This window comes from Octodon degus, unplaced genomic scaffold, assembly GCF_000260255.1.
Source record: "Octodon degus isolate 3935 unplaced genomic scaffold, OctDeg1.0 scaffold00012, whole genome shotgun sequence".
Taxonomy (NCBI): domain Eukaryota; kingdom Metazoa; phylum Chordata; class Mammalia; order Rodentia; family Octodontidae; genus Octodon; species Octodon degus.
This window is the reverse complement of record NW_004524588.1, coordinates 303,469-318,745: the sequence shown is the minus strand read 5'-3', so window position 1 is coordinate 318,745 and position 15,277 is coordinate 303,469. Positions and strand designations below refer to the sequence as shown.

At 38.6% G+C, this 15,277-nt stretch overlaps 1 protein-coding gene across 1 annotated transcript in view; it reads right to left on the bottom strand.

Annotated features, from left to right (window-relative positions):
* Clec12b (C-type lectin domain family 12 member B) overlaps window positions 1–8,312 on the bottom strand; it is a 17,496-nt gene extending 9,184 nt beyond the window's left edge. The window contains exons 1-5 of the mRNA XM_004626062.1: window positions 8,222–8,312; window positions 5,589–5,687; window positions 3,690–3,908; window positions 2,543–2,697; window positions 2,238–2,353 (exon numbers count right to left, since the gene is read on the bottom strand). Of these exons, the coding sequence (XP_004626119.1) occupies window positions 2,238–2,353; window positions 2,543–2,697; window positions 3,690–3,908; window positions 5,589–5,687; window positions 8,222–8,312 (680 nt within the window). The remainder of the gene's footprint in view (window positions 1–2,237; window positions 2,354–2,542; window positions 2,698–3,689; window positions 3,909–5,588; window positions 5,688–8,221) is intronic.
* Window positions 8,313–15,277: the final 6,965 nt, after the last annotated feature.

Here is a 15,277-nt window from a genome sequence, read left to right as displayed (position 1 = left end):
TATGTATTAATTATTGAAACTGTCCTACCAATTTGATTTGAAACTGTCTCATTGCTATTTGTTTATCAATAAAATTATGAGAAAAAATAAATAAAAAGTAAATGTGCATTATTCTTAAAATATGAATATAAATGGGCAATTTGAATATAGTTGTCATTTGGAATACTTGAAAAAATTGGTTTACATTCTTAAAGAGTTTTGGCAAAATACCTATATGATCACTTATGCAGTTTTAAAAAATTATTTCTTTTGAAGAAATTTTAATGGGAATTTTCATGACAGTGTAAGGGCAAGAGTCTATTGACAAAAAATTAGAATAGGGGACTCATTAGATCTCCTGGTCAATGCTAAAAGGAGTTAAAATTTTACTAGAGAAATTCGTGAAGTAGGTCAAGAATAGTGGTTAGAGAAACAGAAAGCAGCAGATAAAGAAAAGCACCAGATGGCCTTGGGACTTGGACCAGAAAGATTAAGAGCTCACAGGCAGGCAGAGACCAGAGAGAGCCAAGAGCAGGAAGCCAAGTTCGGATCATTGTCCCCAAGAGCAGGAAGCCAAGCTCACATCATTGTCCCCGTCCACCCCTCAAGACAATACAGAGAGGTCCTAAGGGAAGGGCATCAGGCTAAATTTGGGAGAAGCTCTTCATCACATCTATGCACTAACATATATATATATATATATATATATATATATATATATATGTTAGTATATATATATATGTGTGTGTGTGTGTGTGTGTGTGTGTGTGTGTGTGTTCACTCTAGGGCCACATAGAACATTTTACATTGAGTACAGCACATAGAGTGCAACAGCTGTCCACACCCCCCCCTTATTAACTCTAAGCTAACCATGAATAAGGCACCCCCTTGCCAGAACCAGCCCAAAGATAAGACCCTAAAAGTAATTCAAGGACAAGTAAACAGACAAGCTAGAAAGAAGCTGCACATAGACCACTAGAAGAAAAGACATTAGGCAGGCGGGCTCAAAAGCCAATCCAGTTATGGCAAGTTCTAGGAGGGGGTGAAATGGCCCTGACCCCTTAGAGGCCAGGGACAAAGGCCCGCAGGTAACCATTTGTCCATTTCTCCCTTGTTCTGGTTCTTATCAGTAAAGTTATCTGTCTTGTCCTTTTCACCACTTTCAGTGAAAGTTTTTCTTTCCTTAAACTTTGTATCATGAATGCTTCACTGATAGTGAAGTTTATGGTCCCAATGAGCCGCTTATCACAATGGAGCTTCTGTGCTTGTTCCACCTAGGGACACAGCAGTGACCTAGCAGTACGACACTCACAAAGTCCACATTCCGTCCAGCTGGCTGCCTGTACAGGGCCCAGCCCCACCAGAAGTAGCACCTGGGTTTTTGCCTCCTTGGGAAGAGGAGTCTCTTTCCAAGGCCTTCTTAGAGTAGACACAGGAAAAAGGGGGCAATTTAACAAGACTAATTTTTGGAGTGATATCTAATGATTCATGACTGAAAGTAGCTGTAAAAAAGCAATCTCTCAAGTGTTTTATACACACCCACATATGTTTTAGATATTTTAATCAAGACTATAATTTGGTAGATATAGCTTGTGGTAGATATAGCTTATTTAATTTATGAAAGATACTGACTATTACACCTAAGTGACAAGTCTTCATTGTGAAAATAATTCTTCAGTAAGAAATCAATTCACACTTAATTATAAAATGGCTGGCAATTACTTAGCATAAGCAAACATATTAAACTTGTTTTTATGACAAACACTATCCTTCTGGTTTTTGTGCTAGACAGCATAATGGCTCAGGGATTGAACGCTGTGTAAAGCATTCTGTCCTGATATTGTCATTTTGGAGCTGAGTGTGATCTTGGGCAAGTCATTTAATTTCTCATTGTGTAATTAATTTATTTAACTTAGTTCTCTCAACATTTAACAATACTTTGTTCTACAGAAGGGGGTGTACAACTGTGCTTTCTTCAAGAATTTCTGTTTATAAAGAACTTTATATACATTACCATCTAATTCATATATATTTATCACAAGTTAAATAAAGAAATAGATCTATGCAGGTAAAGTTCAGTGTTTTGCCATAATTGAATCATAAGGATAACTTTAGTTACCCTTCCTTATAATATGTTACTGAAATTCTGTGTAGGCTCTACCCTTTTTTGTATTTAGATGTACGATTCTCAACAATTCACATTCATTTGCTCAGAATTCTATGCAAAGCTTGGTCTTCCAACCCAAATAGTTACTTACAAGGAAGGAGAAGGAATCACATTATCTTCCCACAGCCAGTTCCCCTCAGAAGGGTGCCATGATAATCCAAGCCAAAAGAAAGAAGAGAGGCTTATTGGCGGCGAAGTAAGAAAATGCTTGGGAGAAAACAAAAGAAAAAGTTTATGAGCAAGCCCTATTTCAGTTTAGAAAGGTAAATCAGAAACATTTGTAAGAATCCTTAATTTCCCTTCAAAATCCCCTTAATTACCAGCATATGGGTGCCATTTCATTACTTTCCACTGTGTGCATAATTAATATAGTCAGGGAAGGAGATTCAATCAGACCTTTTCTTCCAAGTCGTCGATCTTCACCAAGGTGGAGTTCCTGTCTCTGCAGTCATTTCTACTGTTACTCCAAGTTTTTTCTTCCTTCATTGTTAAATAATAGCAACTGTTTTGGTGCCATTGCCAGGTCTTAGGACAAGGATTGCATCTGTGGTCTGAAAAGAAAATTACATTGAACTATGTCGATTCAGTGGCCTTCAGGTGACCTGGGAAAGGTTAGAAACGAGGCATAAATATTTAAATGGTACAATAGGATTTGAGAGCCAAAACCCTAACAACTGTTGTCTTAAGGATTTCTTGAAAAGTAAAGTATCCTTGGCTATGGGTTACAGTGATGAGGAGTCTCTTTTCAGAGTTCAGTCTTCTGACCTCAGAAATACCAGCTATGCTTTTAAGTTCTGTAAAAACAGGCTTATGAGGCAGAGTTAATAAAATGAGTGTAGGGCCAGCCAAATAGCTCAGTGGATTAAAACATGTGCAAGCAGGCACGAGGGAGGGAGGGTGTTCAATCCCCAGGCCTGCCCTGCCAGCCCTGCCCCTGAGACGCACTGAAAAGGTAATTGAGACTGGGCATGGTGGTGCACACCTATAATCCCAGCCCTTGGGAGGCTGTAAACAGGAGAATCAATCTAGTAGTGGAGTCCCATTCACTACTACAGTCGGGTCTAGTAATGAGACACTGAACACCCTGTAGACCCTTCCCTAAAAATACCAAAAATATATATATATATACATATATATATATATATATATGAGTGTTGGAAGTATCCATATTGGTGTCATTCTAAGATGGCACCCAAATTTATCTCTGTGTTTTCAAACATACAATAAAATCTCTATTTTCCTTTATCTGCTATAAACGCAATGCAATAACATCTAGAAGGTACTGGATGTCATAACTCTCATACCTCAAAGTATCCTACATAGAAACTTGTCAGCAGGTTCTCTCTGAGTAGTTTGGGGTCCTGCCAGTTAGCTCAGTTGTTTAAACTCCTGTTTATGCAAACGCAGTGAGGCGCAGGATACCGCGGTTCAGTTCAGTCCCCAGCTCCACATGCCTTACTAGACCCGCCCTTAAGGCAGTCAAAAAAAAGAAAAAAAAAAAAAAGACCTTCTCTGAGTAGTTAGCAGATCTAAGTCTAATTACCTGAATCGTGAATGATCAGTTCTTTGCAGAGTTTGATGGCCATTTTCTCTTGCCTCTTCAGTAGATTGGCTACCTGTGATTTAAGAAATTCCATCTCTCTGGGAATGACCTGGTAGTTGCACAGTTGCTGGGATAGATTATCCTGCTGGGGGTGAACGACTTTCGGAAGCTGACTCAGTTTCTTTGAATCTGAGTTCATTTCACTAGACGTCCTCAGAACTACAAGCCAGAACAGGAAACCAGTCCATAGCATTCTTGCTTCCTCAAGTAGTCATCAATTATTCTCTTGACATAGATATTTCTTAGGTCGTTTAATATTTATTAGCAACTCTTAATATTTGAGATATGAGTTAAGACTGACAGAAACACACAAAATGTTTTTTTATTCTGAATTATATGTAATTCATCTTTATAATCTTATTAATTCTAAAATTATTGTGCTAATATTAAAATATTGAGTTAGTAATTATATGTCTGACATTTTATCTAAGGTGGTATCACTCTTTATATTGGTGGATTTAAACTGGTGGATTGGAATTGTTGATATAATTTTAGTAAGAACAAAATTCTTCAGGATAAAGAATAGTCTGCAAACTACCTGGAAAAATTTTAAAAATTAGGCGTATCAGACCATTTTCAGTCCCAAGTCCATAAGTGTTTATTTGTATTGATTCATAATCAGCACAACAAATTTATGAACACTTACCCCAAAAGCATAGAATATTAGGAAAAACCTTCACCCTTCTGCGATGAACCAATGAAAGCTTATCATTACATCTTCATTTGTGTGAGGGGGAGTTGACTGGGGATTGGAATCAGGGCCTTCTCACTGAGCTACTCTCCTAGCCTTTCTCTATTGTTTATTTTGAGGCAAGGTATTGCTAAGTCACCAAGCTTCACAAGCTGAACTTGAACCTGTCACCTCCCTGCTTTGGTGTCCCAGTGTGCCACCATGTCCAGCCTCATTCACTTTTAATGTTCCCACCCTTTGAAAAGACCTACTGCTTGTTCTCCCAATGATAAGCTCCTAGATACTCTCTATCTGTGCTAGAACATCATTTTGTTTTTCAAAAGAACAAACTGTATCATAAACTTCCATAAATTCAGAGGTTTGTTCAAATCTTAATGTTCCATGAGGCCTTACATATACAAAAAGAAATTAATGTCATAGGGGAGATGTTAGTGTCATTCAATGAATTCAACATTTTTTGACTGCAGGCCCCCTGAAAATGAAAGCCAGGCTAAATCAGCACTTGTGCATTCTATAAAATATGTAGTTTTAGGACATCTTCCTACTTACATCCAGAATGTTAGTCTGAGATTCCCATTCCCAGGGTCCCAAGGATGGGTTAGAAATACCTCTTTTTGTCTTAGGCAGTAGGAAGTGGAACTTCTAGCATTATCTCTCCCGGATTTGGCCTGTCAGCGCCCTTTTTGTCCTTGTCAGGATGCTATTCTTAATCATACAAGTCAGACTGCTGTTCTACTCACAAGTTTCTAGACTAAATTACTCTTTGTTATATGTTGAAGGTAGGTGAAAAGTCACATTCTGCTTTAAATATATCTCCCTTGATTCTGTAATTGTCGTCACTGGAGTACAGTTGAGCACATGTCTAGGCAGAATAAAGCCCTAATACTTATCCTAAGTATTAAGTAATAAAGTTAGAGTTTTCTTTGTAATCTATCTACTTTACAAAAAGAAAACAATAAATTTGGGTCAGAGTCCTCATAATCATAAAATATATGCCTTGGTAGATGTGGAGATTGTATTAGATATGAGGTCGCAGAAGAGTATTAGAGAATTTGAAATATTAACATCTGTTTGTAACCTTAGCTAAATGTACATGACTCACCAATATGTCTCCTAATCACCTTTCTTTCTGTTGCAAATATACTCACACATCATCCCCAAGGTCACCAGCCCAATCAGCAGCGCCAGGCAAAGGGTGAGCAGACCGAGGGCAGCCTGGCGCCAAGCAGGGCATGGAGCTGAATTCCCTGGAAAGTCAATAAAGGCATGAGGAAAGAGAACGGCCACGGAGCCCGCATACTTCAGGTGGTTTATTTCTCCCGATTAGAAAGCATCCAACTATTACAAGTTTGCTAGTCTCTTCACTGATACCCTGTAGAAAATTCCTGGTATTCAGTGAGATAAAAACCTAGTCACCTGGGCTGAGGAGATAGCTCAGTAGAATAAGCCCTTGCTTGGCCAGTGCGAGGGCCTGAGTTCAATCCCTGGTTCCGCCAAAAAAAAAATAATAATAATAAAACCCAGTTTCCTGTTCTCCATTTCTCTGCTACTGTTCCTTTTATGAATAAGAGTTTTCTCCAAACCTGCAGGCTTGTTTTCATCATCATCCTCCATTCTTTCTCAAATTCACTGATTTCATAATGGTACAGTGTGAAAACTACTTCTTTTGATGATGCTAAGCTTTCAAGTTTCTGAGTTTACAGATTTCTGAGAAGGAGGTTTCTCAACCTGCCTTATAAAAGTGGATTCTACTTTTTAAATTAATTTTTCAAGAATACAAATTAGTAAAAAAAAAAAAGCATTAGAAATGGTACAAAATTTCATTGAGCAAAGTAATAGGAACTCAACAGTGGTTACTGCACTTCATGATATTATCTTCAAATTAATTGTTTAGGTTGCCAGACGTAAACCTGCAAAATTGGTATAAGAAAACCAAAAGAGCAAAACAACATGAAAGTTATAAGAAATTAAAAAGAAAAGTGTGAGAATAATAAGAAAAACAAATTAAGCAGTAACTGCTCCTTTCGAAAGACCACCAGAAATCAGCTATACAATTATCCAAACTAACCTGAGTCTATACATAAACATAGCTTCTTCCCTTCTTTATTTTGTCCTTTGTTTTATCCCAGCTTTTCCTTCCCACTGAACAAATTCTTAAAAGTAACTTTTATCTTCTACAAATAACTTTTATCTACTATTCATGCTATTTAGCCCAAAATAGATGAGTGAATTCAGAACAAATGATGTACAATGTAACTAAATAATAATAAAGCATATATATATATATATATAATCACATTTCTCCATCTTTCCTATCCCTTGATTCAAGTCCTAATTGTATACAGCCTAATATTTTGATTAACATAACATTCAGACATAGTGTCACATTTACCATATCCATGTTCTGCTTTTCCTCAAGGGAGTTAGAATTTAAAAACAAAACAAGCCTTAAAGGAATAGTTACCTTTATCAGACATATGCAAAGTTTATTCTATTTTTATATAGCCTTCCACAGCAAACTCTATCACAGAGGTGCACAAACAAATAAACCTTAATCTGAAGAGCGAGGGAAAAGTCCTTGACATAACACAGATGGTTCGGGATGACCTGAACAGTTAGCAGCCTCCTTATGGTAAAGGGTGTGCACTTACACACCAAACGCACCCAGCCCCAGACGCCGGCACGTTCGCTACTTGAGCTTAAGAGAAGGGGCTGAAACTGGAACTGAGGCTGGGCTCTGCCGCATGTTAGCTGCACAGCCTTGGTTAAATCATTTAATTTCTTTCACTCTCAGCTTTTTCATCTGTGTAATGGAGAAAATACCAATATTATGCACTGCACATTTATATATTGATAAAAATGTTATGCAATATATATACATACTATATATACATATATACATAAATATAGTTTTTATATACAATACTATGCAGATGTCATTTTTTATTGATTCAATATTACAAATTGGTCTGGGGAGATGGCTCAGTAGAATAAACACTTGCCTGGCAAGTGCAAGGGCCTGAGTTCAATCCCCAGTTCTGAAAAAAAAAAAAAAAAAAAAATTACAAATTATGCTGTGTTTCAACTACCTTACCTTCAAAAATAATAAGGTGTTAGCTCTTGCCCACTTCTAACCTATTTATCCTCCAGATTTTTCCTTCAGCTATTTAATCCACCTAACAGAAAAATTTCCTCTACATTCTCTATTTTAAAGCTTCCAACCTGGCATCTAAAAGAATACTCCTCCATTGGGCCGGGCAGATAGCTCAGCAGAATAAGTGGTTGCCTAGCAAGTGCAGGGACCTGAGTTCAATCCCCGGTACAAAAAAAGAAAGAAAGAAAGAAAGAAAGAAAGAAAGAAAGAAAGAAAGAAAGAAAGAAAGAAAGAAAGAAAGAAAGAGAAGAAAGAGAAAGAAAGAGGAAGAAAGAATATTCCTCCATCGTGTCAAGCAAGGCATACATGATTATTATTCATAAATAGAAATTTCTTGGTTCCCAAACTCATTGTCTACCACATCCAACCAAAGTTTTCCACTGCAAGGTAAAGCTGCAGGACACATGTCAATATGGCACAGTCAAAAGAGATTCTGAGAGCCACACCTTCTCTCTTCAGCCTTGGAGGTCTTCACCGTCTACTCACTGCTCCGCGGAGGCAAGCATGTGTCTCCATTTCTGAGATTCCACAGCTCCCATCTCTTTAGTGTCAACAACAGAGCCAACATTTCAAAGCCCAGACACATGTCATTTCCAAGTTTACTATTTGTTTTAGCTAAAGTCTTACCTCTAGTTTTTAGATTATTTCTGTCCCTATTATTGCTTGCTCCAGAAGAATCTTGAAATGTGAGTGTCATGTCGGTCACTTCATGGGACATTGTAGAAGAACACACTACTACAAGTTATGTAAATAATGTCTCAGTGTCTTGAAGCCTGGGAGATGGTGTTCTTTTCAAGGCTAAGAGTGTTTTATGCAAACATTCAACTGACCCACGGCACGTCCCACTGCTGCTCCACAAGGACAGAATAACAGTCAGCACCTTTCTCACTGAAAGTGAGAGAAGTCCAATGTTCTTGGAGGGATTACAATGTTGCCAATCTCAAACTGTCACAGCATTGTTTTTTGATGTGAGGCCTGGGAACACTTGCAGGCACCACAGAACTTTTGTTTCATGGGGATTTCCCATGATTCTTAGGTTGCTCTGAATATTCAAAAAGAGTCAAGCTGAGAAGGTCACAGAGGCACATGGCTATGATACCAGCACTCAGACAGGCTGAGGCAGGAAGATCTTAAATTCAACCTCAGCCTGAGCAATTTAGTGACATAGCAAGATCTTATCTCAAAATTTTTTTGCAGAGCAGTGTAAAGGCCTGGGTACAATCCAGAGAGAGAGAGAGAGAGAGAGAGAGAGAGAGAGAGAGAGAGAGAGGAAACAATGACAGAGATAGAGATAAAGAGAGACACAGAGAGAGAGAAATAGAGACAGAGATACAAGGACAGAGTCAAGGTGTATACTTTATAAGAATCTAAAATTATTCTGTCTAGAGACAGTAGATTTAGCTCATCTTCAAGTATATCAGATATTAAATACAGATAAAGTAGAAAGGGCTGATTGGCTCATGTCTGCTTGCTGCTGTAAGTAATCCAAACATGTATGTGTGGACTCACAACTGGTGGTGAACTTGTGACACCCAGCTGAACTGAACCAGCATGGTGCTGGGTGTGGGAGGCCCACCTGAGGATTGTTACATGCAGCATAAGAGGCAGAACCAGAGAGGAAGAAATTTAGAAACTGTAGGGAGCTGTTTGTTCTCCTGAAAAGCTTGTCTGGCTGTCTTTCCTGATGAACTAAGCAGTTCCCACTGTGAAAGGAGCTCAGAACCTTACTGTCCCTGAAAATGGCTATGGTTCTCTTTGGAGGAGCTCTGGTCCTCACTTGGAGCATTGTTTCCTGACTGCAAAGAGGAAGATGGTGCACTGCTCGGTCTCCTGGAGAAGCTGGTCACACTGGCTTTCCTGATGGGAACTCAGCTATTCTCATCATTGGAGGATCTCGGGACCTCACTGATGCTGAACATGGTGGTAGTACTTTTCGGTAGCACTCTGGTGCTCGCTTTGAGTACTACATCCTGGCACCAGTGCAGATCCATCAGCCTGCTAGCACAGATTCTTTGTCAAGCTAGCACAGACTTTCTAGCTTCCACCACTGACCCTTGGGCCTTCCCAGTGCAGACCCTTGAAACAAGCCTGCATGAGGCTCTGTTGTTTATGATGGGTTCTAGGCCTTTAGCAGGACTGACGCAGGATATCACCATGGAATCCAGGCCCTCAGCTATATTCTTCTAGTCTTTAGTGTATGGACAGATTTCTTGCACTTTCTATGTATAGGATCCTTTGGGTGACTATTACAAAATAATCTTATAAATGATGTAACCTGTATGGCATTGTTCTCCTTGTAAGCCACTGACTACCACATGTGGGCAGAATTGTGTGGGTAATGGGGAGGTGACTGGTCACAGAGAAGGGCTTAATTACTATGAAAATTGGATATGCAGAGAAGTTCTCTTCTGATGTGGATGACTAAGTGCCCAGCAGAATAATCCTCCTTCAGATAACTAATTCAAGGTTTTTTTAAATAACTACCTGAAGTCTCGGGAAAGTAATAAAAAACAGGTAGATTCTCAAAGAAATGAAGCAGTTAAGTGGTAAAATATTTCTGTCTTTACTTGTAATTTGTTTAATCTCCTTAACATGAAGGCAGCCTACAGTCACTATGTAGCAGAGCAACAGACACTCCAACTGAGCACATGTGTCTTTTAGGCTTGAAGAATCAGAGGGTGGATTTTGCCAACCCAGTCTAAACAATGCTGGAGTAATTGGATTACCTATACAGAGCACTCCACATGGAAGATTGTATGGGGGTCTTTAGGGCTTCAAGCCTGCATAATTTATTGTCTTTCATTTTTTGTTATTTTTATTAGAACATGTTTGTGTTGGGTAGTGATTACACTCCCCCTGAAGAATTGGTGCGTATAAATAGCTCAACTCAATCTTTTTTCATTCCCTTTTTATTCTTTTTATATAAGAGATATGGCACAATATTTAAATTTGTATGTTTGATTTATTTCACTAGACTATGATCCCAAGGTGCCTTCATTTTACTACAAATGACTTCAGTTTCTCCTTCTCTGTGATGAAGTGGTGCCACGTTTTGTATAAATGCTCTATCTTATTTATCCATCCAGATGTTGATCAACATTGCAAGTACCTTCTGTTGGACAGAAGCCATCTGTTGAGGGACATATAGGTCACTTGTAAGTTTTCACTATGACGAATTGTACTGCTACAAACATGAGTATGCACGTACCATTATAATACGGTATCTTGGGGAAGATACCTTGGTGGGAATTGCTCAGTCAGGTAGAATGTTGATTTTTTTTTCCAGGATCGTCATACAGATGTCCATAATGGTTGTACTAGATTACTTTCCCACAAACAATGTAGATGGGGATTTTTCTCCACAGTCTTACCAATATTTGCGATGCAGTGATCTCTAGATGACAACCCTTCTTTCTAAAGATGGATTCTGGGCCGGGGAGATGGCTCAGTGGAATAAGTGCTTGCCTAGCAAGCGCACAGGCCTGAGTTCAATCCCTGGTTCTGAAAAATAAATAAATAAATAAATAAATAAATAAAGAAATAAAGAAAGAAAGATGAATTCTATGTTGTTTTAATGTGTATTTCTCTAATGGCCAGTAATGTTGAAAATCCTTATGTACTTATTGGCCATTTTCAATTCTTCTTTTGAGAATTATTTATTTCAGTAGCTCAAATTTGACCAGGTCTGGGCCTGGGGAGATAGCTCAGTAGAATAAGCACTTGCCTGACAAACACAGGGTCTTGAGTTCAATCCCCAGTACAAAAAAAAAAAATTTGACCAGGTCTTTTATTTTGGGAAGTGTAATTTTTTAAATATTTATATATTCTAAATATTAGTCCTTTTCCTATTCTGTAGATTGCCTCTTCACAAACAAATTGTGCTGGTCCTCTTTTCTGTGATTTGTGTCACTGGATAGGTCATCTAGACTCATACCTTGATATAATAACCCTATATTGACAGCATCCCAATTCATAACCCCCAAGTCCTTGGCCAATCCCCAGGACCACTCAGCTGGCTGGATTCCTGGTGTATTTATTTAGATTTCAAATTAATATTAAAATGAGGGCTGGTGAGATAGCTCAGTGGACTAAGTGCCTGCTTTAGCAAGGGCAGGGACCAGGGTTTGATCCCTGCACTGAGCGGGCAACTGCATCCAGGCATGGTGGGGCACGCTTGTAATCCCAGAGCTGGGGAGGTGGAAACAAGGAGGAACACTATGAGTCAGAGACATGAAGTGAGACCCTGTACCAAATACATAAATAAAAAAAGAGAGAGAGAGAGAGAGAGAGAGAGAGAGAGAGAGAGAGAGAGAGACCCTTCTCAAATATCCCCCACAACTTAGTAACTGTAAACTCCCTGGTTAGAACTGCTCAATCAAAACCTGGAATCAGTCCTCTGACTTCTTCTGCTCTAACATGAATTATGTCTATCAGAAAATACTATTTACTATAGAAAATCACTGTCAAACGTGGAAAAAATTTATTTAGAATATGCTCAAAGAAATGCTGAGTACACATGATAGGAAGTTATATTCTCAATCTATTCTTTATCAATCATTCCATTCTCGCACATTATGCCTACTTCAGAGAACTGTTATTAAAGTGCCCCAAGGCCAGCCAGATAGTTCATCAGACTAAAGCGCCTATTTAGGCAGACACAGGGACAGGGTTTCAATCCTCAGCCTGCCGTGCTGGCCCCGCCCCTGGGAAACGCTGAGAGGGCATTGAGACTGGGTGCAGTGGCACGTGCCTGTAATCCCAGTGCTTGGGAGGCTGAAAACAAGATGATCACTATGAGTCCAATCTGTGTAGTGAGACCCTGTAGACCCTGTACTAAATACATTTTTAAAAAAAGAGCTCCGCAAAGGTTAGGGTCCAGAGAATGGTCAGAATGGAAATTAATTCCTAATTATTTATGGAAAGAGGAATAGAGAAAAGTGAAATTCCAGAGTATCAAAGCCTAAAGAATAAGGAAAGAAACAAAAAACCATGGCTACAAGGAGGCGACAGAGAATGGAATTCATTTGGAAATACATATTCACTTGGCTAAAATAATAAGATATCTTTGTTGGTGGAATCTTCTATTCCCAAAGGACTCTACTCCACCCAGCCCCCAGGCCCAGCATGTGTGGGAACTTCCATGTGCTCATGGAATTCTACTCCACACAGCCCCAGGCCCAGCATGTCTGTCGGATCTTCCTGCTGAACTCCATTCCAGCAGGCATCCAGGACCTGAGAGTGTGTGTGTGTGTGTGTGTGTGTGTGTGTGTGTGTGAACTTCCGCATTCGCTGGATTCTACTCCATCAGACAGGCCTAGTGTGGAATCCTGCAGCAGAACTCCCTACAGAAAAACAAGGGACGAGACCCACCCAACTAATCCAGGAGCAGAACATCTTGCCAGAAGGACACAGTGGGTTCACTTCCACAGATTGCAGCAGGAAAAAACAGAGCACAGCAGCCAGACCCAAGCCAAGCCCACTGGGACAAGTTCGAACTGGCTAGACCTGTTCCTGGTAAGCTGAGACACTTTGCTAGACCCAGATCTATAAGAGCTTCCTCTCTCTTTCTCTCTTGATTGAAATAGGGAGCAACAGGGAAGGATCACTATGTGTCCAGTATGTGTAGTGAAACTCTGTGGACCCTGTACTAAATACATTTTAAAAAGGGGGCTCCCCAAAGGTTAGAGTCCAGAGAATGGTAGAATGGGAATTAATTCCTAATTATTTATGAAAGGAGGAATAAAGAAAAGTGAAATTCCAGTATCAAAGCCCAAAGAAAAATGAAAAGTACAAAAAAAAATGGCCACAAGGAGGCGACAGAGAATGGAATTCATTTGGAAATGTGTATTCACTTGGCTAGGATAATATTTTTGTTGGTGGGACACTTCACCCAGCCCCTAGGACTGGCATGTGTGGGACCTGTACTTATAACCTGGAAGACTTTAAGTATAAAAGCGGAGGTGATCAGACAAAAGCTAGGGGAATTAATTTAAGTACAAATTCCCAATCTAATATCTACTTAGCTATACAGTCAAATGCTTGCTTTTACTGTCTAAAATACAAACCCATTAGATACAAAAGTTTATCAACTGTTAATGTCACTACCCATTATTAGTGTTGCTAACTATAATTCTGCAAATGCAAAACTTTAACTGTCTTAACCACATAATATATCCTGGGTAAGAATATCAGTAGGTGCTAAGGTAATAACTGCACAAAAGCTCCACATCAAAGGATAGAAGACAGTGCTATATAAAATGACAAAGAGAAGGAGCAAAATGCATTCTCAGGCCCCAAGTCCACCCAGAACAAATGCAGGAGACACCAGCACAGACATAATTGAAAGTCACACTCTTGAAATTTCTGAAATAGTAGTGTCAGAAATAAACAACTGCAGAAATGGATAGAGAAAATCAGATCAGAAATAATCTCTGAAGTACAAAAAAAAAGGAAGATAACTATAATGAAAGAACTACTAAGTGCTTCTAAAGAAGACACTGATAAAAAAAAATAGAGGAGAATATAAAAATGATGGAATCCTTGAATGAGCAATATAGGAAAGAAATAGAATGCCTGAAGCAGATTCAGAGATATACAGGAAAATAAAACTTCAATCACAAGCTAGCAAAATAGTTTGAATGAAAGTGAAGATAGAGTTTCAGACCTTGAAGAAACCATTGCAACTAGTGAAAAGGTAAGAAAAAAATCTCTTAAAAACAAGTAGGATGCAGGAAAAGATAATTCAACATCTGCAAGACAATGCAAAGATGAACAACGTGAGACTAATAGGCATTAATGAGAAAGAAGGAGCCAATACAAATGATACAAAAAGAATATGGTCACAAGAAATAGCAGAAAACTTCCCAAATATGGAGGAAAAAATCAGACATTCAGGTAACTGAAGCATATAGAACTCCCAATAACATCAGCCTAATTAAAAATACATGGAGACATATATTAATCAAGATCCCAGAAATCCAGCACAACAATAATATACTAAAAGCCACTAGAGAAAAGAAACTGATCACATGTAAAGGAAAACCCATCAGAATAACAGTAGATTTCTCTTCAGAAGCCATCAGGTCAAGAAGAGCATGGAGCAAAGTACTTCAGGTCTTCCAAGAAAACAAATTCCAGCCCAGACTACTATACCCTGCAAAACTCTCTTCCAAGTTTGATGGAGAAGTGAAATACTTCCATGACAAAGAGCAACTAAAGAAATTCAAGATGACAAAGTCAACCCTGCATAGGCTACTAAAAGATATTCTAGAGAGGGACCAAAATGACCACAACTTCACAAATGAAAATGGAAAGAGCCCATCAAATAAGCAAACAATTAAACATGGGAGCAAAAGGGGTATACAACAGCAGATAAGTAACATATCAATCATAAGTCAATACATCTTAATTATAACCATCAATGTAAATGTATTCAATTCACCAATTAAAAGAAATAGATTGGCACAGTGGATTAGGAAGCAAAATCTGACAATATTCTGGATATAAGAAACACACTAAACTCATAAAGAAATTCATAGGCTGAAAATCAAAGGATGAAAAACAATATTACATTCACCAGTATCTCAGAAAATACCAGTGATAAAATCCTGTTTGTAGAGAGTCTGAACTTCAAACCAAGAATGATCAAATGAAACAAAGAAGGACACTATATATACTGACTAG